We start from the raw sequence: 24,360 nt of genomic DNA, 5'->3' as shown, positions 1-24,360 counted from the left end.
TCTCTAATCCACCCCCCCCATGCAGCCTCAAAACTTGTCTTCCAAAATATGCTGCTGCAACTGTGTCACTCTTCTGCTCAAGAAGTTTCCCTGACTCCCTACTGGCTCTTGGATTTGACATTTAAAGCTTTTCCCATATGGATTCAGTCTGCCTTAACTTCCTTTATACATTAATTCCAAATTCCAGCCAAACTGACATGTTCCTTGTTCCTCAATGTAACATTCCATCTCCCATCTCCATTCCCTTGCACAGACTGATGCCCCTGACACCCTCAAGCCTAGAATGTATTCCCTTCCTGCTCCTGCCACTTAACACCTCAAGCTCTTCTCCATGGAGGTCTGCTCCCATTTCCCCTCCTCCAAGCAGCTTCCCAAACATGACTTTGGTTTACCATTCCCCGTATATGTTGTCTCTACCCATTAGACACAAACTCCTTGGGGACAAGGACTATTTGGATTTTTGTTTCTCTTTCCAGTCCCTTATTAACTGGAAGGGCCTAATATTTGGTGAAGGAATTAATGAATTACTTTCTACGTGATTTTCATAATTTGTGATTGAGAAAATTAATGAATATGTGCCATGCCCTGGCATATGATATATACTACATCACTGAGGTGACTCAAATGAAAAGGCAAGTCAGTTCCTGGTCTCAAGGATATCACATTCTCACTGGAGCAAACACCCCGTATATTCTATACTTTCCTCAGCAGAATGGGTGGATGAGAACAATTTATTCCAATGGCCATGAAGTCAGCTGAGCATTTAGAGTATGATCACACAGAGAAGATGCCAAGGTCATCCACTTTATCCTGGGCCATCGCCAGGTGTCCTGATTTTTGTCCTGCTGCTTTGATGACTTTGGAAAAGAGAGTGAGGCTGATGACTTTGCACAAGTCTGCCTCACTTCAATCCAGTTCATGAACAAGTCAGGACATTACCCCATGATGTCATTGGTCTTCTTTGAAATGAAGGACAAATGACAACAGCAGCAATGCCTGGGTTATCATGTTGTGAACCTAGGTCTCTTTGGGAAATAGGAAGGTACCAGGGACTGACCTGAGCTAGCCACTACCAATAAGTATTGGTGCTAGACAAGGTAAGTATCCCTTTGTCAGGAGAGGGTTGCACTGATCTCTGGTTCCATTTGTGAACCTGAGGAAGGGGGAATGATGTGTCTGTCTCCTAACCAACTATGGATTTTCCAAATCATACTCAGACTATCCTATGGGCCTAGGAAATACTTTCCTTTGCTCTACCTCATAGTCTTCCTTATAAAATCCACTAATCTCTGCCCTCTTCCTCTCTCTGTAGCCTTTCTTTATTCCTTGGGGGTTAGGGTTCTCTCCTTCCTTGTAGTTGTGTGTGTGTGTGTGTGTGTGTGTGTGTGTGTGTGTGTGTATGTTTTAGATTCTTAATTCTCTTTCTCTTGACCCAGTAAAATGTGAGAGGTTTCTTGATAAGAACCATTTTATTTTCACCTTTGTCTCCCCAGTATGGATTCTGGAGTCTAACACATGGTGTGCACTTAATGAATGAATTCAAATGTGGACTGTTGGAAACTGTTCTGGGCACGGTGGGTAAGGGTGGCCTAAGGGACATGTGATGCTGTGTGGTTTTTTTAGGAGGGGGTCCTGGGGCTCTGCTCAGCTTCTCTCAGGCTCAGCCTGGGCAGGCAGCAGAGAAGGATGCTTAGAGAGGCTGGCCCAGACTCTGGAAGGGTAACCATCAGCACCACAGAGAGCAACCTAGCTAGGGGAGTCTTCTGACAAGAATCACCAGTGATCTGGACATAGTCTACCCACATCTGGACTGCTATGCAGACTTCTGACCCCACATCTTAGAAGGGAGCTGGGGAGCTAGCGGGGAGGCAGAAGACAGCAAGGACCCTGATGAGAGACTTGAAACCCTGCCATGCAGGCATGAGAAGAGAAGACTTGGGGGAACTGGCCTTCAGAAGGGAGATGGGACAGACCTTTTCTGCTTTGGCCCCAGGGAGAACTCAGAACAGTGCAGACAACAGGAAAATTACCCCCTCTAAGAACTTACTAAATGGAAGGAACTGCCTGGGGAGAGACCAGGGAAGCACTGGGCCCTGGGGGTGGCTCTCCCACCCAGAGGAGACCAACCTTCCCATCTGACAGGGAGTTCTAGATGCCTAGAGAAGGAGTCTTAGCGGTACAACTTTGCAGGGGCCTGAAAGGCCATGTTTTGGGGAAAAGTTGAACAGTTGATGGTGCCTTAGGACCAGGGAGCACTGGGATCAGGTTGGCTTTTCCCTGACTTTGAATGCTGGCTGTTTCCCTAGCCATCCTCGTGTTTGTGTGTGTGTGTGTGTGTGTGTGTGTGTGTGTGTGTGTGTGTGCACGCGCGTGTGCACTTGCCTTTGTCTCTTTGTCTCTCTCTATTCTCATGCCTTCATCTTCTCTCCCTGCAGAGGATGTGGCAGAAGGAAAGAGTGCTCTCCTCATTGGCATGAGTCAGTGGAACTCCAATGACCTTGTGGAGCAGATTGAGACAATGGGGAAGCTGGATGAGACTCCAGGTGAGCTTGTGTCCACCCTCCCCCCACCCTGACTTGGTACCAGGGTTTGACTCCAAGCATGGAGACCTGGACCCCAAATGCCGAAAGAGGCTGTAGGGCATAGGGGAAGGGAGATATTGATATCTGTGGTGCCAGGTCAGACGAGCACTGTTGCAGCCTAGAATTGCCCAGAGGGAAAACCCCGTTAGGGGTTATAGAATCAATCCAGCATCAAGGATTTATTAAGCACCTACTATTTGCCAAGTAATGTACTAGTCACTGGGAGATACAGAGATGAGAATGAAATTCTCCCTGCTTTTAAGGACCTGACATTCTACCAAGGCTAACATGTGTCCACAGAGAACGAAATACAAATGATAAAGACAAATGCAGGGATGGGGTCAGGTCTTTGCGGCTGGTGCTCTCCTGTCCATTCCTGTGGTCAATATCTTGTCTGAGGCCCCATCCCCATAGCCTCCTGGCTGGTCTTACTCTCTCTCTTGGCTGACTATCTTCCCTCCAGTCAATCCGCCATATGCCCAAATCTGGTTGTGCTTCTTGCCATTGGTACTTCATTGTCAAGGTAAGGACTTAAAACATGGATCTACATTCAAAGCCCTTGGCTTCTGTTCCTGTTATCTCTTCCTGAGGCCCGGAGTTCTAGCCAACTTATTTCTTGGTCTTTCTGGGATGTGCTGAGCTCCCTATTGCTTCTCTGCCTCAATCTTCTGGATCAGGTCCCCAGTTCACCCATAATCCTTCAGTGATTGGCATCCTACTTAGCTAGCAACATGTCCTGGGACCACCAAAGCTTTATTCAGATTAGACTGGGGTAACTAGCCCCACATGCCCTTCCCTTATCAGGGCTCATTGGCTCTACCCAGGCCTTTCTTACTCTGTTCAGGGATTATTCCCTGCCTTGGCCATTTGTCTGTGGGCCTGTAGATGCTCTTAGAACAGAGATAGAAGTTGCCTCATTCTCTCTCCCCATCTCCTACTCCAGGGGAAGGAGATGCTTTTCTAATTCCAGAGAACAGGTCCAGGGTCACTGAGAACTGAGCTACTGAGCAAATAGGTTGTAGAGCTAGCCTTCTCCTTGTGGTACAGTCATAGGCTGACCACTCTGAAGTGTTGGCTGACTGCAGCCTTCTGTCCATTCTTGGCCCCATATCATGACCTTGCAGAAGGGGTGTCACTCAGTCCAGATGGATTTGGGGACATTGGAATCTAGGGCTAAAGGATTACTGGATGATTCACAGCCAATGAGCTGGTTTGGCCTAAATTTGGATTTACAAGATATAGTCAATCTTCCATTAAGATCTGCCCCAGGTAACCCAGGCCTAATAGACTTCCTCTCTCCTCATTAATGTCCAAAGTGCAGTTAATTCATTACTGAGAGAACGTAGCTAGAAGCACTGTCCCAGTAAAGCTCCCCTGTGCTGGCCCATTGTTAGTACCTCAGAGGGGTTCAGAGACGCCCTCCCTTGCAACTTTGCTTTCCTGTTGGAGCAAGAATGAGATGGAAATGAGAAGCAGGTCATGGGAAGGCACGGGTGCTCTGGTTTACTCATTAGTGTTTATACAAATGTGTGAACAAGCACACACATGGCTGTACACTCACACATGCATACATACTCACATGCCTACACACACACATACTTGTACACACATGGACCCTAGAGAAGGAGGCAGCGAGGAAGGGGCCTATACCTTTCTCCTTTCCCTTTGATGCCTATTCCCTTCCTTTTCTCTTCTCACCCCCCTCCCATTTCTCCTTCTTTTCCTCTTCCTTTCTCAGAATCTCAGAGCTGGCAGAGACTTAGAGACCTCTGGTCAAATCCACATCTGAACAAAACCCCTTTCTTATAACAGCCCTGCTGACCCTCCAGCTTTTCTTGAAGGCCTCCAGTGTCAGAATCCTCACAACCTCCTGGCAGCCAGCTTATCTCCCCCTGGGGTCCCTCCACCCCCATTTCTTCACCTTTTCTTCTTCCTTTCCCCTTCTTCCTTCCTTTTCTCCTTTCTTCTTCATACTCTCTTATCCTCTTATTTCTCTCCTTTCTTAAGCAAGTCACTCGGCTTCCTTTGGCCTAAAGTTTCTTATCTGTCCAAGGGATTTGGTGATGCTTGAGCATAGTGGGTGCTGAGGGCTGTAGTGAGGAAGGTGCTTTGAGTGCCTGCTAATTAAATATGAGTTATCATCATCCTGAAGAAGAACCTCAGGAGGGCTGGGAGAAGACTGAAGTTCCAGGAAGCTGGCTTTCCCCAGAGTTCTCCAGTAATTTGCTTGCAGAGCCCAGGATGGATCTGAGGTCTCCTAGTTCCCATTTCTAAAATCTGTCCATTATTCCAACTATTCATGGCCAAGACACTTGGATGATGTCTAAGATCATAAAAGGAGGGAGAAACTGGACATGGTGGCTGCTCTGTTCATTTCCTCATTCTGGTTCCCTTAAGGCTCTTACTTGGTAAAGTGGACCACTCCAGTCATCCCTTTACCATCCACCATGCTGCTGTGCCTTTCAGGCCACCAGATCTCCAGAGACAATGCCCTGGTAGACCTAACCCACTCACCTCTGGAGCTCAAGCTGTACTGAATTCATGAGCTGAAACTCTACCTAATGGATCCCCTTTCCTAGGCAGTCAGCCAATCAGTCAGCATTTGTTAGCCATCTTCTGGGTGCTAGGTGGACAGCTAGGTGGTGTGCTAGAGAGCATCAGCTCTATCTTTCAATAAGATTTGAGTTTAGCTCTAACCTCAGACATTTGACACTTACTGGCTATGTGACCTTGGGCAAATCACTTCACCCTGATGGCCTCCCATCCAGAGCCATTCATATCTGGCCACTGGACCCAGATGGCTCTGGAGGAGAAAGTGAGGCTGGTGACTTAGCACAGGCCTTATTCAAATCCAGTTCATTTGCTTGTCATGATATCACTTCCCTGATGTCATGATCTTCTTTGAGAATGAAGGACAAACATCATCTTCAGGTGCCTCCTATGGGGCAGGCACCAGGGATGGAAAGAAAGGCAAAAGCAGGGTCTTTGAGTCTAATGACTTGAGTCCTTATGGTGCCCGAAGTCTATTGGGGAAGACAACCTGTGAGCAGCTCTGTACAAAAATGTCTAGACAGGTCAAATTGGAGATCATCAAGGGAGGGAAGAGACTAGCTCTGATGGTAGCCTTCTATTCTAAACTGACCATCGGTGGGAAGACAGGTGTGCATGCCGCCAGGGGCTCCTTGGGCTAAACCAAGAGCTTTGACCTGAGGACACTAGGGAGCCATGGTGGTTTCCTAATAAGGGAGAGAGAAGGGGGAGAGGAGTCGATGCTTTGCCTCTCCAGACTTCTTGGCAGGAGCCACTGTCCAGCACTAGGTGATATCTTACTGAGCCGGTGCTGTGATCTGATCTGTAGTGGCTCAATCATTTCACAGCCCAATAAATTTCCATCAGAATAAGCTGGGGAAAACAGTTGTGGGGCCTCCAGCAGATTTTCTGCTATGACCTCCAGCCTCTCAGGTCTCAACCTTGGAGACTTAGAAGTCTCTGATTTCACATGTAAAGGTGGTCTCCTGGACCCTTCTTCACCTCCCCTTCCACCCACTCTATGGGGACTCTAGTCAGGGGCCCAGGGGCCCAATCCACCAAACCAGATCTAGCAGGCATCTATTGTTTATTCTGGTGAGCAGTGTCACAGGACCACTCCAGGAAGGACTTCACTGCTTAAGGAGCTTCCTTAAAGCCCAGAGACTGAACCAGGGAGCAGATCCCCACTAGTCACTGGGGAAGATGCCTCCCCACCCCACCCACACTGGTTCTTCTAGGGGCTGGGATGGTGCTAAGAGGGAGGGGCAGGAACCCGGGTGTGCAGAATAAACAGCCCACAGCTCCTGTCAGGAAAGTGGTGATGGATGACTAATACTCACGCATTTCTCCCATTACTGTGGCCTGGACGCCTCCTCTTTCCTGTCTGTCTGAGGTGCTCACTCTCCCTTTCCTTAGACTTCCTGTCATATCAGGGGGACCAGCTAATAGATGTCAGATTGCTGACTAATGGGTCTTAATGAAAAATCAATCAGGAAAGACTGAGTTAATAAATGAGAGAGCCCCATCCTTCCCTCTTGACTTTCTCAGAGAGCTCAGGTTTTCTTTCAGGTTTGATCCAGTTGGTCCTTGCAGTCAGACCAGTCTCTCTTTGGTCCCTGGTCTGCACCCAGCCTCGGGTTCAACTCGGCTTTGGGAAGAGATGGGACACAGGGTTCTCTGCCCTTGGGGTGAGGAAGCACAGGTTCAGATGGGCAGGTGAGCATCAGGGAACAGCATAATGCTAACTACAAGCTCATGGGAGCTGAGAAGTTGAAAGGAGACCTTTTGGATTTGGCTCCTCTGATCCCAGACAGCATAATACAGAAGGAGCTGGAAGCAGACCCTGACTAGGATCTTGGATGATCTGGGTGCAGGACTGAATTCTTCCCCTCTTCTGGGAGGCCTTAGGGTCTTGGGAGAGATCTCTTTACCTTCTACCTTGCAGGATGCCAGACGCTCAGACTCTAGACTGAGGGAACCATCTAGCAGCTCTTCTTCACATGGGGATCATATAATCTCACTCCCAAGAAGTCCTCAGGTTGATTTTGTTTCTGGCTCCCCAGTTCCCACATCTTTCTGGCTGCTACTACTCTGCATATGGACTCTGTCAGATCTGTCTGCCAGGGACAGGATCCAACCTCCTGCTCCTTACCTTGCCCCCAATCACCTCTCTTGCCTCACTCCCTTCCTTCTGCTAAGGGCCCTATCCAAGCCCCATACTGGGTGTCCCCTTCAGTATCAGGTTTGGCTTCATCCAGGTCCTTCTGGTACCTCTTGTTTCCATCGTTTCTTATTTCCATAACCCTCAGAAGTCAGGTCATCCTAAACTTCCAGCCTTGGATAATGACTATTATAGACTGTTCCCTGGACCCTGTCCCCCCAACACACACACAAGGTGTTCTGTTGGGAAAGCCCTCCCCCATCTAGTGATCAAGGAGCATGTACCACATCTTCAGCAATCCCCGGCTATCAGTCTGGCATGGAGAGACAGGTGATTTCACCTCAAACCTCACTCAAAGCCTCCTCTGTAGTGCTCAGCCACTACAGAAAGAACTGCTCTAAATATTTTTGAACATGTGAGACTTTTCCCATTTTTTATTTCTTTTCTCCCTGAATTTCTCTGGATGGTCCTCTTTAGCCATTCTCTGTACCTTTGCTTCACACCTTGGCCTGTCCAAATCCTCTAAGGTCCCAATGTCATGGCCACAAGAGAGGAAGGAAGGAATCAAACCATGCTGTGATGTCAGGGTGATTTCCAGGTCATTGGATCCATGACCCTAGCAGCCTGCTACATTTACTGTCTCATAGACTGAGGTGTCTGATGATGGGGCAGCTACCTGACTACCCCAGGAGAAGAGTGATGTTCATGAGCATTATCCTCATGTATGCCATGCTCCTGAAAGAGAGCCAACCAAGGTACCAGCCTTGGGTTCCAGGAGGCCATATACCTGGGGCCATTCTTTTCCTCTTCATTTAAAACAGTTACAGAATGGCACAACAGGAAGGAACCTCAGTAGTCAGCTAGATCAGCCTGAGTCTGGATAGGAATCCCCTCTGAACTGAGTGTTTTTCCAGCCTCTCCTTGAAGACCGCCAAGGACGGGAAACTCACTGCCTCCTGGGGTAGCCTGCTCCATGATGGGACAGCTTGTATCTTCCTGCTGGCAGAGCTGAATTCACTTCCAAATTCAGAGGTCCTGTCATTGTCCCTCATTCTACACTCCCTGGCCAGGCAGAAGAGGCTGATTCCTCCTTCCCAGGACAGAACTCATGTTATCAGGTTAATCATGCTCCATTCCTCTGGAAGACATGCCTGGGTCCTGGACCCTGTCCAGTTTAGCCACATTCTTCTTGGACAGTGGCCCATAGAAGTGAGCATGGAGATCCAGGACTGAGGATGGGGACTGACACCTGCCCAGGCCTGGGTAACCTCCTTCCTTGATCTGACCCTGTGCCATGAAAAATAACCCCAGGTGCTGGGGGCTTCTGTGGAGACCTCTGCCATCATTGGGTGACTACTCCTTGACCCTGCCAAGATCTTATTTGGAGGAATTGTCTTTCTGCCCACCTTGTGCCCACCCTGGAGTAGGAAGTTCATGTTTGGAACATTTTGCTTAGATGTGCATCCTGACCAAGTAGGCTACTCTAGACTTCTTTCATGCTTGCCTGTCACAAGGATCCTGACTCCAACACTCAAGATGTTGGCGGCCTAACCTGGTTCTGGACTGTTTTCAATTTCAGTGTTTGTCACTTAAGCCTTTAACCAAGTTATTGAGAAAAATGGAAAACAGCCGCCACCTATATCATCATGTAGCAAAGAACAAATACCTGAGGCACTTTCCTGGAGACCTCCTTCCCAGCCTTCATTAATGCTTTGTGATTACTGTTTGAACCCACCTAATTGTGTTACCATCCAATCCATAACTCTTTTTTTGGTTGCTTTTGCAAATCAATGGGATTAAGCGACTTGCCCAATGTCATACAAATAATCAAATGTTAAGCACCTGAGGTCATATTTGAACTCAGGTACTTCTGACTCCAGGGCCAGTGCTCTATCCACTATGCCGCCTAGCTGCCCCCAACCCATAACTCTATCTTGTTCACCAGAGGTTGGCACGAGTCTCCCTGTAAGATGCTTTGCCAAAATCTAGGTGAACTATTTTTGAAGTCTTGCCCTGGATCTCCTAGCCTAGTAACCCTGCCCAAAAAGGAAACAGGGTTAGTCTGACATGGCTGTTCTTTCTTTTCTAACTTTCCTCTTTTGAAGTACTCAGAATCAAAGCCCAGTTCACCAGCCTAGGGAGTAAATCCACTCCATTCTCCTGGGGGCAAGTGGGGACATTGGCCTTCTCCATTTGGCTTTCCAATTGTAGTTTTTCCAGATAGCATCAACATATCTCCCAGTTCTTCCTTTGACCAGGTCTGGGTTCTGGTGAATGTTCTGACCTGGACCCTCAGATCTGGTTAACTTCCCAGGAATTGCTAGGCTAGTTTCAAGCCCATCAGGGACTGCTTGGAGGTCACCCTTATTAGATTTATAGTTCAACTCTGAGGCTGACCGAAAGTTAATACTACACATCCATACAGTCTTGGCAATTGGTAAGACACTTCAGACTGGTAGAAGGCAAGGCAGGGGGACTACTGGTCTCATAGCAGAGGTTCTGGGATGGACTGAATGCAGGATGGAGCTGAAAGTCACCCAGTCATGAATGAGAGCCTCACTGGAAAGAGGGCCTAAAAATAACCCACCTTCCAGACCCTCAGCTTCCCTGTGTTCTTTCCCCACCTCAGGGGGCATCTAGGAAGCAGTTGGATATTCCCTCATCAACATCCACAGGTTCAACTACTTTAGTTCCCTGTCATTGACTCTCAAACTGACATCTCCATTCCCTCCTCTCTCCCTCTCTCTCTTCCAATGCCCTTCTCCCTCTCCCTTTTCCTCTCCTTCCTCCCCCTCCCCTTTTCCCTCTTCTTCTCTCTCTCTCCTTCCTCTTCCCTTCCCCCCCCCCCCCCCGCTGGACAGCTCCACCTGGATCAGAGATTCACATTTCAAATCTAACCTGATTCTTTGAGGGGAAAAAGAACAGATTGCTTGTTCATTACCAGCCGTAATTTAATTGATAATATTGGTAGGGAACTCCAGGTAAAGAAACACCACCAGTCTTTTCTCATCCACTTCTCATTTCCCTCATGCAGGACATTTCCAAAGCCTTATTAAATGTGATTCTATTGCACCTTGTAACCACTTTTCCCCTTTCCCAATCCCACTCCCCTCTCTTCTCCTCTGATGAAAGTCAGTGACTTTACTGGATTCCGTACATGCAAACAGACACTTTATAGCATTGCCTCTGTTCTGTGAAGGAGAGAAGCCAAGGATGGGAAAAAGCAAGCCCCAGAGCCTGCAACCCACCAGGGGCTGCTGTGGTTTTCAGTAATTACAGAATTCCCCAGGGCTTAAGCTGGCTGGTTGTGGGCCTGAGATCTCACGCAAAGCCAGTAAGATGAGGCGGCCAGACGGGATCTCAAGGGCGCTGCCAGAAATAGAGTGGGCTTGAACCCCAGTGAGCCTGCCCATTCCCAGCTAGTCATCTTCAGGGCAAGGACACGGGGTGTGCATGGGGCCATGAGGACTAATGAGGGGGAATGTGGGCCCAGTGGGATGCTCCACAGGGGTGCACCCTGGGGAAGAGGCTCATGATGAAGGGTGGGGAAGCCCAGTGTGTTGGTGATATCCCAGGCCTCTCCTGAGGCAGACTCATCCTTCAGCTCTGCCACCCTTGGGGACCCCTCCCTCTGTGCTCACTGCCTTCATCCAAGGATTCTGAACCTGGGTTGTTTTTTAAACAACAAAAATACAGGCCAGGGAATTTCACTCTGTTTGGTTCCTTTGTCATCCTAGGTATTCTGTTGTCAATATTTAAGACTGGCAGCCCAGCTGTCAGACCTTGCTCCTCAGGGCATTTCTTCTCCAGGCTCAGTTGCTTCCCACAATTATCTAAGGCCCTTGACCACTCTGTCATCCTCTGGACACTCTGTAGCTTAGCCATGCTCTTCCAGGGTGGGGAGCCCAGAGTTGACCATGATAACCCAGACTGAGCAGCCCACATTCCTGATGCCTGATTCCCATACTTCCCTCTGGGGTGGGTGGGGGGAGGATTCTCAACTAGCAGGGAGCCCAGGGCTGGGGAAATGGACTGAGGGTTCCTGGGTCTGCTGGGTCCCAGAGGGAGGCTGCCTGCAGCTTGACTCAGCTGTCATCTTGCAGGTCCTCGACCCAGCCAGCTCACTGGCCATACAGCCCTTTCCAAATTTAGGAGTCCATCTCTTGGACCTGGGAAAACCAGGGGGTCCCGGCCATGACTCACCAAAGTGAAGAATGACAGGTGCATCCCCCACCCTCTCAGCTTAAATGCCTGGCTACTGTCCTTGCTCCCATCCCATCACCTGAGGCCATAATTTTCAGCCTCATGCACAGATTCTTTTGCAAAAATCTCTAGGACTCCAAGGAGGTGAGGCTCACTGACACCAATTTTCACATGTTCTTGGCTCCTCCCAACCTCCCTCTGCAAAAATCAGGGTCCAGTTTCTCTCCTAACACTTCTTTTGAACACCAGTTTCGAAAGACCTATCTTGGTTGCTGTTAGATGGGTTGAAGCCATAGCCCCACAGATTCTCTAGGACCTAGCCTCTGGGACTTGGCAGCAGCAGGAACTCGGCAGCTTCTGGGACTCTTTCCTCCCTTCTCAAACACCCATGGATCTTTGCCTGGCCCCATTCACACCTCCTGCACTGCCATCTCCCTGGCCATTTTCTCTCTGAGATAAGTGCTGACAGGTTCCCCACAGGCCTTAGACTAATTTGCTTTTCCTGCTTGTCTCTGGATAAATCTTATCACTGTATCTCAGCACCTAATTCCTTTCCATAGATAAGTTCAGAAAGTGTCAAAAACAGGCTGGTGACAATAGCAAGACTTTCTCTTGTGAGTAGCAGATATGGGGAGGAGCCCTATTAGACCTGGTTTATTCACCTCCCAGAATCTCCGATGGATTAGAAAGGTGACCTGGATAAGGATGATGACAGGGTCTGGGCAAGGGGACATCTGAGGCTCATGCTCTCCTCTTGGGCTATGGCCTTAATGGTAAGCCTGCTCCCCAGTCTCCGTGCTGGTGCATTATCCCAGAATGGGTGTTGTTCCCCTGCTCTCCCTCAGCCTCTCCTGGCTCCATGGCAACGGCTTACCTCATCTCTACTGTTCTGGCTGCATTAAAGAATCACAGAGTCACAGAATCCTTGGGGCACCTTGTCCAATCCCCATCTGACCAAGGACCGTGTCATCCAGCCTTTGCTCAACATTAAAAATTCCTTGCCAATTGTGTAGTAAAAATAGACTAATAACCTGGCATCCTTCCATGAGATGCCACCCTTGACTTCATTGTCCCTCTCCCTCCTTCCCCCCTCCCTAAGTGAGATGTGATCTCTAAGCTGCATCTCCAGCAGTGAAACATTCTTAGAATTAGTCTTTTCAAAACGTAATTTTTCCACAGGCAAAGGAGGGCTTGGCTGGGTGCTCACCCTCTGCTTGTCCCACTAAGTAGCCCCCTCTGCTTTGTTCTCAGGCACATGGACTGGGGCTGAGCTCCAGAGGGGGAGGGGCAGGCCCTTTTTCTTATTCTTTGACTCCAGACACCCTAGCTCACCTTTATGGGAGATCTTCCAACATTAGAATGGAAAATCCTGGAGGGATTTATTTATTTATCTTCCCAACTGCTGCGTTGGCATTTCACCTTCACCTTGGCTGTGCACTGTCTGACCCAAATGTCCCTATCTTCTGACAAGTCAATGACTCCTTGGGGTTCTTTTCCAAGGATGGTACTGTCACCACCTCCTCCTGCCTCGGGAGCATATGACCTTTCCAATGCAGGCGGCTACCTCTCAGGCTGAGCAGGTTCATCTCAGCTGTTGCTTCAGTCCCTTGTGTTCAGGATAGGAAAACCAAAGCAGCAGCTAGCAGCTCCTGAGAGTTACCTTAATGGCCACGGCTGGTGGGGGGAATCAGGGGAATCTGAGCATTTGTTTCCCCAGGAATGGCAAGAACAGACTGGGGGAAGGTGAGAGTGGCCTTGCTGTTTGCCTCTTTGATCCAGAGTCCCTCAGGACAGACCCTAGCTGGGATGCTCAGGGAGGAGAAGCTCTTGCCTCTGCTAGACTACACTCTGCTCACCTCTGGGCAGCTTGTGCTTAGGACATTTTTCCTGACAGTTGGGCTGCCCTTTTGTAGCCTTCTCTGAATTGTTCATGATTACTCCCTCCAGGGTGAGCAGAACCAAGACTAACCCCCAAAACCTTCAGATGCTCCTAAAGAGCTCCCCGTAGCCTTCTCTTCTCCAGGATCCATATCCCCAGGACAACTGACCCCCCCCTCCCACCCCATGAAGTCGATGTCCTTCACCCTCCAAGTGCTATAGACTTATCAATAATTTGATCCTTGGCTTCCAAAATCCCAGCAGTATCTGGGCCACCTAGGGAGATGCAAGGAAACATTTCCTGGGGAAAAGACCAGGGTCATTGGTCCTCTGAATCATCCCTGGGGTATGGGACTCTAAGGGGCTGTGCTTCCTGAAGCTACAGGGAGACAGGCCAGCTGTTCTTGCTCCTCAGCCCAGCCTCCTTCCACTTGTGGCTGAAATTCCACCTTCCCCACCCCCTAATTCTTGTTCTCTCTCTCTCTCCCCTTGATTGTAGTTGGTTTGGACTTAGCTATTTGTATGGTTTCTCAGATTAGACTGGAGGCTCCTGGAGGGCAGCCACTAGCTTTCTTTGTATCTTCAGCCCTCAGCACAGCACGTTGCACTCAGTAAGGGCTTGAGAAGAGTGATCTGAGAGGTTTGGGGGGCACAAGGGACCCTGACTTCACTTCCCTCTCCACCCTGACCCTGTCTGGAGAGTGTGTGAGCAGGACTGATGGGCATCATGGTGTACTCTTGTCCCTAGACAGGTCTTCTTTGCCACCACCCTGACAAATGGCCTTGAGTGGCCCTTGGCAGACTCTACAATGCAGTCGGTGGCTCTCCACCCCGAGGATGGGTCATAATCAGATCTTGTGGAGGGCCTGCCTCCCAAAGAACTTCCAGTACATTTTGTACCATCCAACTGAGTGATTATCCCTCAGAACAGAGGAAGAAATGGGGCAGGCAGGAAAAGTGGTCTAAAGGAGATCAGTGGCACAGCCTGTCAGGACATCCATCTGTATTGTGCCACCCCGAATGCAGATGCAAAGCCCAGCTGAGTGGGGAGGTCTGCCACCCTGGCCTTTGAGATAACCCAGAATAAAGGGATTTTGGGAGTTCTGAAGGTAGATTACACTCTATGTCTGCCCAGATCTGAGTTGGGAGAGTCTCTGGTTGTCCTTGGGAAGCCTTGGATCACTGGGCTCATGATGTGGGGCAGCCCCTGGGCAGAGAGAGCAGTATGCAGGAGCAGCAGGTAGTGACAGCTCAGCTGTGGAGTCCAGAGGGATGACCTTTGGCCTCTGGCCCTGTTCTTGGGGGCCTCTGAGCAGAAAGGGGGACTGGGTCTTTGATGGGCAGTGTAGGGAGGAGCTGAATTCACATGGGAAATGGGTGTGGGCATCTGAAGCAAGCCTCTTTCCTGGATCCCTGGCTTCCCATTTGGCCCCTGGCCCCACCACCACCCTTACCCCCAGCCCCACTCCCGCCCAGCTCTTCTGAGAACTCCAGCTTTCTCAGGGAAAATGCAGCCAGAGCTGAGGGGGAGCCAAGATGGCCACAGTTTCCACCAGAGGTCAGCAAATGGGCCAAGGCAGAGGAAGCTATTTCTAGATTCCTCGTGGACCCAGTCAGGACTGACATTTTTGTTCCTGTTCCCCTGGGAGGTTTATTTGAGGGGGGAATGGAATGCACTTGTTCTCTTAGGCTTGACCTTTGCTCCCTAGCAGGCCAGTCTGTCCTTCCCAGCCAGGCCTCCCACATCTCCTGCTAGGACTTAGTCTTTGTCTTTAGGCCCTTGGCAGAGACTCCTGCCTAATACAGCTGAGGCTGGCTTGGGGAACCTCAACTGGACAGATTTCTCTGAATTTCTCACTTGAGGCTCATTTCCCTAACAAGGATGGAGCTTCAGAAGAGCAGGTCTAGAACATTATCCCCAGACCATGGGACCAGGGACATGGGCCTTCCTGGGAGGACTTGGTGCTTGGAGCCAGAATGCCTGAGGTCTCTTGGCTGAAGACCTCCTTCCAAACCCTGCTTGGGGGCCTCTAGAAGAGCCAGGTCTCCAAAAAAACGTCCAGGGTCTGGCCTTTGCCCAGGCTTCCTCCTTCCAGGCCTCTCTGACCCCACTCCTGGACATACTTAGGTCCTTGACCTTGGTGATGCATTTTCTTTCTGCTTCTCCATCTCTTTGGTCCTTCCCAAGGACTAACCAAACTGTGGCTGTCCCCCCAAGACTTCCTCCTCCTCCTCCTCTTCCTCTACTTTGTCTCTCTGCTTCTCTCTGTCTGTCTCTGTCTCTCCAGGGTGTCCTTTGCCTCTGTCCTTCTGTCCTCACCCGGTTCAGGCCCTCAGCATCTCCCTCCTGACATCCCCCTCCTGGCTTCTGCTCTTCCACCACCTGTCATTCACCCTCCAATCCATTCCCAGGAGTTTGCATTCTCTACCTCTGAGCCTATGCTCATGCCGGCCAGCCCCCTGTCTTACCGGTCCAGTCATTTCCTCTCTGTCTGAGCACAGCCCAAGCCTTCTTCCTCTCTGAGGCTTTCCCTCACCCACCTCCAGCAGTGCTTGCTGGCCCTTCAAAGGACTTGGTGTCTATTGTCTGAGCACATCCTCTTCAGGTGCCTGGAAGCTCCCAGGGGGCAGGAGCTGCCCTATTTTTGCCTCTATATCCCCATGGGCTAGCCCAGAGTCCAACCCAGAGTAGGCACTTTTCAGTGACCACTGACCTGAGTGCAATCCTCAGACAGAGCTAGCCCAGCTGACCAGGTGCCCAGTGGCTCTGAGGCTGCCTGGGTGCCAGCAGCCTAGACTGGGGGGGGGGGGCCTCTGAGACTCCTGCCTTGTCCTTAGTGAGTTGGTTTTTTTGAAAATCAGACCTGCCCTGATCCGGAGAGGAGCCCAAGTGGGGGAGAACAGGGGAAGAAGGGAGGGGATGCCAGGGAGGAGAAAAGAGGGGAGACCAAGGTGGGAATGGAATGGGGAGAAGGGAGGTAGGGAGAAGGGTGAAGACACCAGGGAAGAAGGGATAGGAGGGGAGACCAAGGGAGGAGAAAGGGTCCTATAGGGTCTCTCCATCAGGGTCTGCTCTCTTTGGGAATGGAATACCAGAGGCTAGAGCCCAAGTCCTAATGTGATTCCCTTGACCTCTCCCAGGAGATCCACCGTCTGGGCTCTGCACATCCACTGTCCTGCAGGAAAAGCAACGTGAGTACCCCTAGTTTCTCCCTGAACGGCCTGCTTAACTTCCTCCCTCCAGGGCCAGACGGCAGGATCGCAGTGCTGGTAGGGCTCTGCCCCCCACCCCTGCTTCATTTCAGGTTGTCTAGGGGCTCAGGGGCTCAGCCCTTCTGGGCCCCAGGGTCCTCTCAGACCAGATGGTGTTGAAGAAAGGAGATCCGGGCTGCAGTGTCTGCCAGGATCCCAACTTTTTCTCTGGGTGGGTCCATGGGGGAATGGCAGATGACGTCTCTCTGGGCCCAGAGGGTCTGGATGGACCTCAGCTCTGAGGTCCCTGCCATCAGGCAGGGTAGGGCCAGCTCCAGACTGTGCCATGCTGGCTCCTGGGTCCCCACCACTAATCCACAACCCCCCTCCTCACCCTCACACACACAATACATACATATCTAGATGTACATACATATAGACATAGAGACCTACATGTATACACACAAACCCCTCCCCCCAAGTGCTTGGCACTTGATGATCAGGAGGCAGATGGACCTAATCAGTGCCCCAGTGATGCCCACAGCCCCTCTGCTCTGCCCTCAGCACCCCCCAGCCTGGAGTTTCTGCCCCTCCCTGCCCTCCTCCCCAGCTGGCTGCCTGTCTCCCTCTCTATCACTTGAGGGGTCCTGCCTCTATCTCTTCATTTCTGTCTCATTCTGTCTTCATCTCTGACCCCCAGGGTGGAGTGGGGGGCCCTGAGCTCATGGCTCCCAGGGAGTCCCTTAACCTCTGTTCCCTTCCCTCTGCCCCCCACTGGAGCTTTTTCTGTAGATGAGCCTGGGAGAGCCCCCCGAGTCTATTAGGGCGGATTTTCCTTCCCTAATTGACAACAGATGCAGGCAGAGCTGTGGGAACGGATTTGTCCTGCCAATTAAGTCATTCTGAGCAGCAGCAGTGGGGGGTGGGGGGAGCAGATGGTTGAGGAGCCGTAATTTCTCTGGGGACTGGCAGACGTCAGAGCTGCCGGCCAGCCCCTCCCAGCCCCTCAGCCAGGTGGGGGATTAGCAGCCTCCATTTAGGGGGGCCCTGCCCCAGCCCCCCTCCCCCCCCGTCCTTGCCCCCCATGTGATGCAGTCCCTGCAACTGAGATGGTCTTTGGACCCCTCTCTTCCCCATTCTCTCTGTGGCCTTGTCTCTGTCTCTGCCTCCCGCCTGCCTCCCTCCCTCACCCCTCCCCTTTTCTCTCCTTTGGGTCCCCAGGGCTACTACCCAGGGTCTTTCTTTCACAATCCCTTGATCCCACAGTCATTATTAAGCACCTACTAGTTAACATGTCAAGCTCTGGGCGATGCTGGGGACAGTGAGGGAAGGCAGGCCCTGCTCTGTGGGGGATGGGGGACCAGGAGGGGGAGGGAAGGAGTGCAACCGTAAATAGATGAGTATTAACAAGGTGATTTGAGGAGATCCCCACAGGGACTAGGGACCAGGACAAGCTGGCCCAGAGCTGGAAGCAGCACAGGGCTGGAGGGGAGGGGCTCAGTTTACCCTAAGGCACCATGGGGAGGGAGAGGCCTCAGAAAGATGGCATTGACCCATGGGGAGAGGAGTTGGATGAGACCTGGCTGCACCTGAACTGGGGGGGGGGGCATGTGAGGGTCTGAAGGGAATGGGGGAGGGGAGTTCTCTGGAGGGAGAAATAATAAAATTTGTTAACTGAGTGAGTTTGGGGGGCAAAGAAGAGGGAAGAGTCAAAGATTTAGGAAGGAAAAATCACTGGGCAAAGCGCTTCACAACAACCCTGGGAGGAAGCGGCTGTTATTTCCATTTTACAGGTAAGGAAACTAAGGCAGACTGGGTGACTTGCTCAGGGTCACTATTTTCCAGGCTGTCTACTTCACTACCCTGGAGGAGACTGTGAGCCTGAATGACCAGTTTGGTATGGGGGGAGCAGTCTAGGTGGGAGAGGACAACAGGAGGAGAGCAGGGGGGCCAGAGTGGGGCACCTGGAGATGCAGAGGTATCTGCTGGGGGCAGGGCAGAAGGAAGAGGCTCTGCCAAAGGAGTCTGACCCCATGTTGCCCTGGTAATTAAGTGCTTTCTAAGGCTGAGATTCCGATGGGCAAAAATAGCCCTTCTTTCAGCTGGAGGGGCAGGGTCTCAGCCTGGGGAGGACAAAGCTGCCCTCCTGCATCACCTGGAGAGCAGGCAGAAAGAAGCCCCTGCTCCAGATGGCACAGGGCAGATTCCCCTACAGGCCTTGCTTGACTGGGTGACTGTCCATGGTTTGGGATGATGCCTCCTGTTAGGGTGGTCCCAGCTGAGGCCACGGCCTCTTCACCTCTACTTGCCTGGGCCATTGACCCTCCTGGAGCAGATGGTCCTTTGGCAAGTGAGCAGGTCTGAGAAATCAAGCTCTGGGTGCCCCTACAGCCTGTCTTCCTCAGCTAGGACCTGGGGCTGGGCCCTCCCCTTGTTGGCAGAGGATGGCTCTCTGCTGGGTAAGGGAGGAGGTGGGAGTGCCTCGGGGGGGGAGAACAGACCTGTCCTGAGCCAGGACCCTGAGCCTGGAAGGGCCAGGAAGAATGATGATGATGATGATGATGATGATAACTGGCATTTATATAGCACCACAGACTGAGCCTGAAGTCAGGAAGACTCATCTTACTAGCTGGGTGTGATCTGGGCAAGTCACTTAACTTTTTTGCCTCAGTTTCCTCATCTGTAAATGAAAAGGCATGATTCTTCCCTCAAGAGTTTCACAAAATGCCCAGACATCTGAATATGAGTCCCCAGTCAAGTTAGGGTGGCAGAGCTCAGTTTGGGGTCTTAAGACTTTTATTCTTTTTTTTAATACTTAAAGATTGTATTTTGAGTTTCACAATTTTCCCCTAATCTCCCCGCCCCCCGCAGTCTGTTAGTCTTGACATTGTTTCCCTGCTATACATCGATCTCAGCTGAATGTGAGGAGAGAGAAATCAGATCCTTAAGGAAGAGACAGAAAGTATAAGAGAGAGCAGAATTACACAATAAGATACTGTTGTCTTTGTTCACACTCCGCAATTCTTCCTCTGGATACAGATGGCATTCTCCATCGCAGATGCCCTAAAATATTGTCCCTAGTTGTTGCACTGATGGAGCAAGCGAGTTCATCAAGAAGACCCTTTTATTCTCAATTATTGAAGACCCTAAGGAGCTTTTGTTTGTCAATTATAGAAATAGCATCTTTGAGCTCTTAGGAAAATAGACTTAACCTTTTGGACTCCAGGGCTCCTTAGACCACACTTTCAGAACCACCGAGTTAGGGGATGGAGCTAACCAGCTCTCTGAGAACCACAGAGAGCCTGACTCTTCCTAGGAGTGAGCACGCTCTGGTGTTGGTTGGGGCAGAAGGCAGAGGTGCTCCCCACCAAGGTAGGATGTTTGAGCTGTAATGATCCCTCTTCTTTTCTCCCCTGCTTGTTCTTCCCCCTCCGCACAGGAGAATTGTACCGAGTTTCTTTGAGAAGACAGAAATTTCCAGCCCAGGGGAGTATTGAGATCCATGAAGATGCTGAGGTGGGTGGTCCTGCAGGTCCCTGCACAGTTTGAACTCTGTTCTCTGGGGTGGGGTGGGGGCAGGGTCCAATTCTTTTCCCCCCAAGAGTGTTTTAGCAGAAGGTGACTGAACTGTCTGCCCTCAGCAGCTTTCCCTGGCTCTAGCCATGTTGCAGAGAGGGATTCTGGGGAGGCTACAGCAACGGGGCACTTGAATGCCAAACTGGAGGCACTGGGGAGCCACAGCATGCTTAAGGGCACAAAGCTTCCAAAGAGCTTCTCCTCACATGCCTGAGGTGGGGTGTGCCTATGATCCCCATTTTACAAATGTACAAACTTGGGAAAAGCACATAACTTTAATAGAGATGGGCAGGGGGAAGAGGAGACTGGACAGAGACAGAGAGGCAGAGGACAAAGGGGCTGGACAGAGAGAGAGAGACAGAAGAGGAAAGAAGGGTTTGTATAGAAACAGGGATGGGCAAAGGGGAGAGAGAGAGAGAGAGGGAGAGAGAGAGAGAGGGGGAGAGAGGGGGGGGGAGAGAGAGAGAGAGAGAGAGAGAGAGAGAGAGGAGAAGAAGGAGGAGGAGGGAAGAGGAGACTAGACAGAAATAGAGGCAACTAGAGAGAAGGGGGACGGAATAGAGACAGAGATAGGCAGAGGGGGCAGCTGAGGAGTTGGGGGTGACCCCAGTCAGAAGGAAAGTTGTCCCTTGGCCCAAGTGGTCACTCCCTTCTGCCCCCCTCCCCTTTTTCCCTTGGCATTTCTTTCACCAGAATCCTCTTTCTCTCCCAGCCCTGAGCCTCCATGTCCCTCCCACCACTCCTGAACCCATCCCTTCCCAGGCTCCCAGCAGAGAGCCCCTCATTCCCTTTCACCCAGACTCCTGGGTGGTATTCTAACAGGCCCTCCATCCATTCTCTGCCATCTCTAATCCATCTGCTGGGCATCTTCCTGAAGTTCAGGGTGGGTGAAGAATCATTGCGATGGAGTGGAATCAGAGGACCTGGGTTCATATCCATCCCTGGTGTGACTTGCCAGGCCTCAGTTTCCTCTCCTATAAAGTGAAGGACTTGGGTTGGATAGCCTCTGAGGCCCCTCTTGACACTGACTCTATGATTTTATAATCCACTCCCTTCCTCCAGAACTTTCCATAGCTTCCCATTTCTTCTAGGATCTAACAGATCTTCTCCCCTGGTGGACAGCCCCCTCCACTGTCTGATTCTTCCACTTCATGGATCCCCCTGGCCAGCCAAAGCCCCCAACCTTGTGCCACTGTCTCCTGACTGTGCCCTTATCCTGTTCACCTCCCTTCATGTCAAGATCCAGCCCCCTCCTCTGCCTGGATAGGAGCGACCTCCCCCTCTTGAAATGCCATTCTCCTTGTTTCCATCCACATGTGGACCCGGTGTCCCCCTCCAAAGAGGACAGGGCAGCAGAGCTAGGGGCATGGCTACTCCTGGCTGTCTTCCTCACCCCTCAGGTCTCTCCTTCAGGGTGGCTCTCAAGAGCGGGCTTGTAGAACTCATGTCCTCCTCCTCGTGCTACATGGAGGCAACATCTTGGACACAGGCAGCGGGGACCCAGGCTGTAAGGCGGCCGACATTCATACCTTCAGCTCTGTGTTGGAAAAGGTGACCCGTGCGCACTTCCCTGCAGCTCTGGGCCGTGTCCTCACCCAGTTCGTCCCCTGCCCGGCCATCTGCTCCCAGGCCTTCTCTCTCATTTCCAAGTAAGTTGGTTTAGCATTGGGATGCTGCTGCCCCATCCCCCCCCATACCTGGGTGTGGGTGTGGGCACGGACCTGGGCATGGGCAGGCATGCTGCTTCAACTGTCTGTCTGGTCTCATTCCTGTGCAAATATGTAGCTGTCTCCTGGCCTCAGCACTTGTCTGATCCGGCTGCCACTGCCAATCTGAGCGAGGGGTGCTCTCACTGTGGACTGGGGGCTCTTAGCCCCTTCCTTATATAGGGACAGACCCTTTGTGGTCCCCAGTGGGGGATAAGGCCTTTAGTGGTCAGCTGTCTGTTGGTGGCATCACTGTGAAGCCAATATTCATGTCTGTTATCCAAGAGAAATCATTCTTCAGGCTGGGCTGGGTAATGATGGGTCCACCTTCCAAAGCTGGGAAAACTTTCTAGAGGAAAGAGGGGGTGTCATCCTTCTGACCCCACTGGGGCTCTGTCTAGTTCCTACCCACCTCTCTCTCAGTCTCCCTCTGTTTGACATAAGTGTGTGAGTGCATGGGGGTGAGTGAAAGAGGGGTGCTCAAGAGGACTCAAAGCCAGGCCCTGCCCCCCAAAGGAGGAGGTGCCTGCTGGGATGAAGGCTGGTGTTCTCAATGACTTGGTATCCAGGAGAGAACAGAATGGAGAGAAAGGAGTCCGGTGTGCAGATGACTTTTCTGGGAAGGAGGAACCCTTGCTCCTGGGCTTGGTATACTGGGTAGGTTGAGGTGTCCCAGTTGAGATGCAGGAGCATGACTCTGGACCACCAGGAGGTCCTCTGGAGGCTGCCTGGCCAGGGCCACACTAGAATACACTGACCCCTTTGGAACATTGCCCTGGAAGTCTCCTGCCATAAGGGACCAGTAGGCCTCGTAGGCCACAGTGAGCACCCTCCTGGGAAAGTCTACACACTGGGGTAGAGTGACAGGCCTGGCCTGGAGCACCCCCTTCTGGTTGTTTTACAGACCCCCCCCCCCAACCCCCCAGTGACTGGGCTGACCAGCGGTCCAGACCATTCACTGCTTCTGACTTTTGCAATGGAAGCTGTCTCCCAGGGACTGAATTTGGGTCCTCTAGTTGCCTGGGGGCCCCTGGGATCCTGATGCTGGGACTTCTCCTTAAGGGTCTGAACCTGTAAGCTGGGAGACAAAAGGCCCAAGTTCTCATAGGCTGTAATTCAGACTGAATGGAAACCATGCCCTCCCTCCCTCCTGCCCTCCCTCCTGCCCATCCTCCCTGGCACTTCTGGAACTGCCTTCTAGACCTATGGAAGATTGCACTGTTACCCCTTTTCTGCTGCCACCACTGACTGGGACTAGGCCCCCAAACCTGGACTCCTAGGGATCTGAAATTAAGGAATGAATTTAGCCCAAGAGAAACAAAGAAATGCCTGACATCTGCCCTGAGGCCCAGCCAATGAGCCTAGCCTGAGAAAAGTGTGTGAATCAATCAGATTTTGTGATGAGAGGGGGAAGGGTGGCCACTCTTTTGGAGCAGGGCCTGACTTCAAGTCCTCTTGAGCACCTTCTTTTACTCACCCCCATGCACATGCACTCACACTCTTACAGCAAACAGAGGGAGACCAAGAGAAAGGTGGGTAGGACTAGAGAGAGCCCAGTGGGGTCAGGAGGATGACCTGGAGCCTGGGGGAGAGCACTGCCTCCCATCCCTCACCAACTTCCTCTAGCCCCATACTTCTCCCACTCTGGGTTGGCACCTAGGACTGGGGACCTTGGCACTTCAATCTCTATTCTTGGAATCAAAGACCCAATGAATGAAGGGTTCTAGACCTCAAGCCAGCTCTAAGCTCTGTATAGCAATTCCCATTTTCCCCTCCACATCCCCAGGCTTGGGGAAGACCCCCCCCCCCATCTCATGTTGGCTCTCCAGAAGGCAGGACTCTGCCTGCCCAGACACTGGGACCCTGAGAAATCTTCATTAAGACTCATCCTGCCAGTCTCCCCAAGAGCCTTAGAGTGGGTGGCCAGGGGCCCAGAAAACCAGGCAGATAGGCAACTGTGGCCTCAGACTTGGAACCCCAGGGATGGATATGGATGCTTAACCTCACTGAACACCATACATATTTAACTAATAGTTAACTAATTAACCAATTAACAATTGATTAACTGTACATTAAACCTTGAAAGAAGTTACCAAGGGCAAGAGTCCTTCTGTTGTGAATCCAAAGCTTGGGCAGTAATTGAAGTGGTTTCTTCTTGAGTGGACTCTGGGGGACAAAACAGAGACCAAAAGCCAGCTCTGACAGATGGAGGGAGGGGGGAGCGGGGAGGTTTCATACATCGGACTCACTTCTGGCCTTCCTGTCTGGGATCCGAGCCTCCCCACCCCCATCCTCACCAGGGAGGGCTGGAGCAGCACAGGGTCCAACCACTGCCCAGCCAGTCTAGGCTCAGTCTCCAAGGGTAGGATCTGAGCGGTCTTCCTGAGTTCATGCTCATCAGATGCAGGCTTGATGTGATGGTCAACAGGGATCTGACACAGGTGACTGTCTGGATGCCAAGAGAAGTCTTGGGTCATCTTGGGAGTGGGTCTCCAGGAGAGTGCCCCAGCGATCTAACCCTGCGCTTCCAATA

At 51.4% G+C, this 24,360-nt stretch overlaps 1 protein-coding gene across 1 annotated transcript in view; it reads left to right on the top strand.

Moving 5' to 3' along the window:
* The window catches only part of PITPNM3 (PITPNM family member 3), an 88,360-nt gene that overhangs the window by 38,737 nt on the left and 25,263 nt on the right, over window positions 1–24,360 (top strand). Inside the window, exons 3-6 of the mRNA XM_074190501.1 lie at window positions 2,436–2,543; window positions 16,495–16,545; window positions 19,985–20,061; window positions 21,535–21,770. Coding sequence (XP_074046602.1) covers window positions 2,436–2,543; window positions 16,495–16,545; window positions 19,985–20,061; window positions 21,535–21,770 — 472 coding nt within the window. The remainder of the gene's footprint in view (window positions 1–2,435; window positions 2,544–16,494; window positions 16,546–19,984; window positions 20,062–21,534; window positions 21,771–24,360) is intronic.

The sequence above is a fragment of the Macrotis lagotis genome, chromosome 6 (assembly GCF_037893015.1).
Source record: "Macrotis lagotis isolate mMagLag1 chromosome 6, bilby.v1.9.chrom.fasta, whole genome shotgun sequence".
Classification (NCBI taxonomy): domain Eukaryota; kingdom Metazoa; phylum Chordata; class Mammalia; order Peramelemorphia; family Peramelidae; genus Macrotis; species Macrotis lagotis.
The sequence above is the reverse complement of the archived record's forward strand: the minus strand, read 5'-3'. Positions and strand labels throughout refer to the sequence as shown.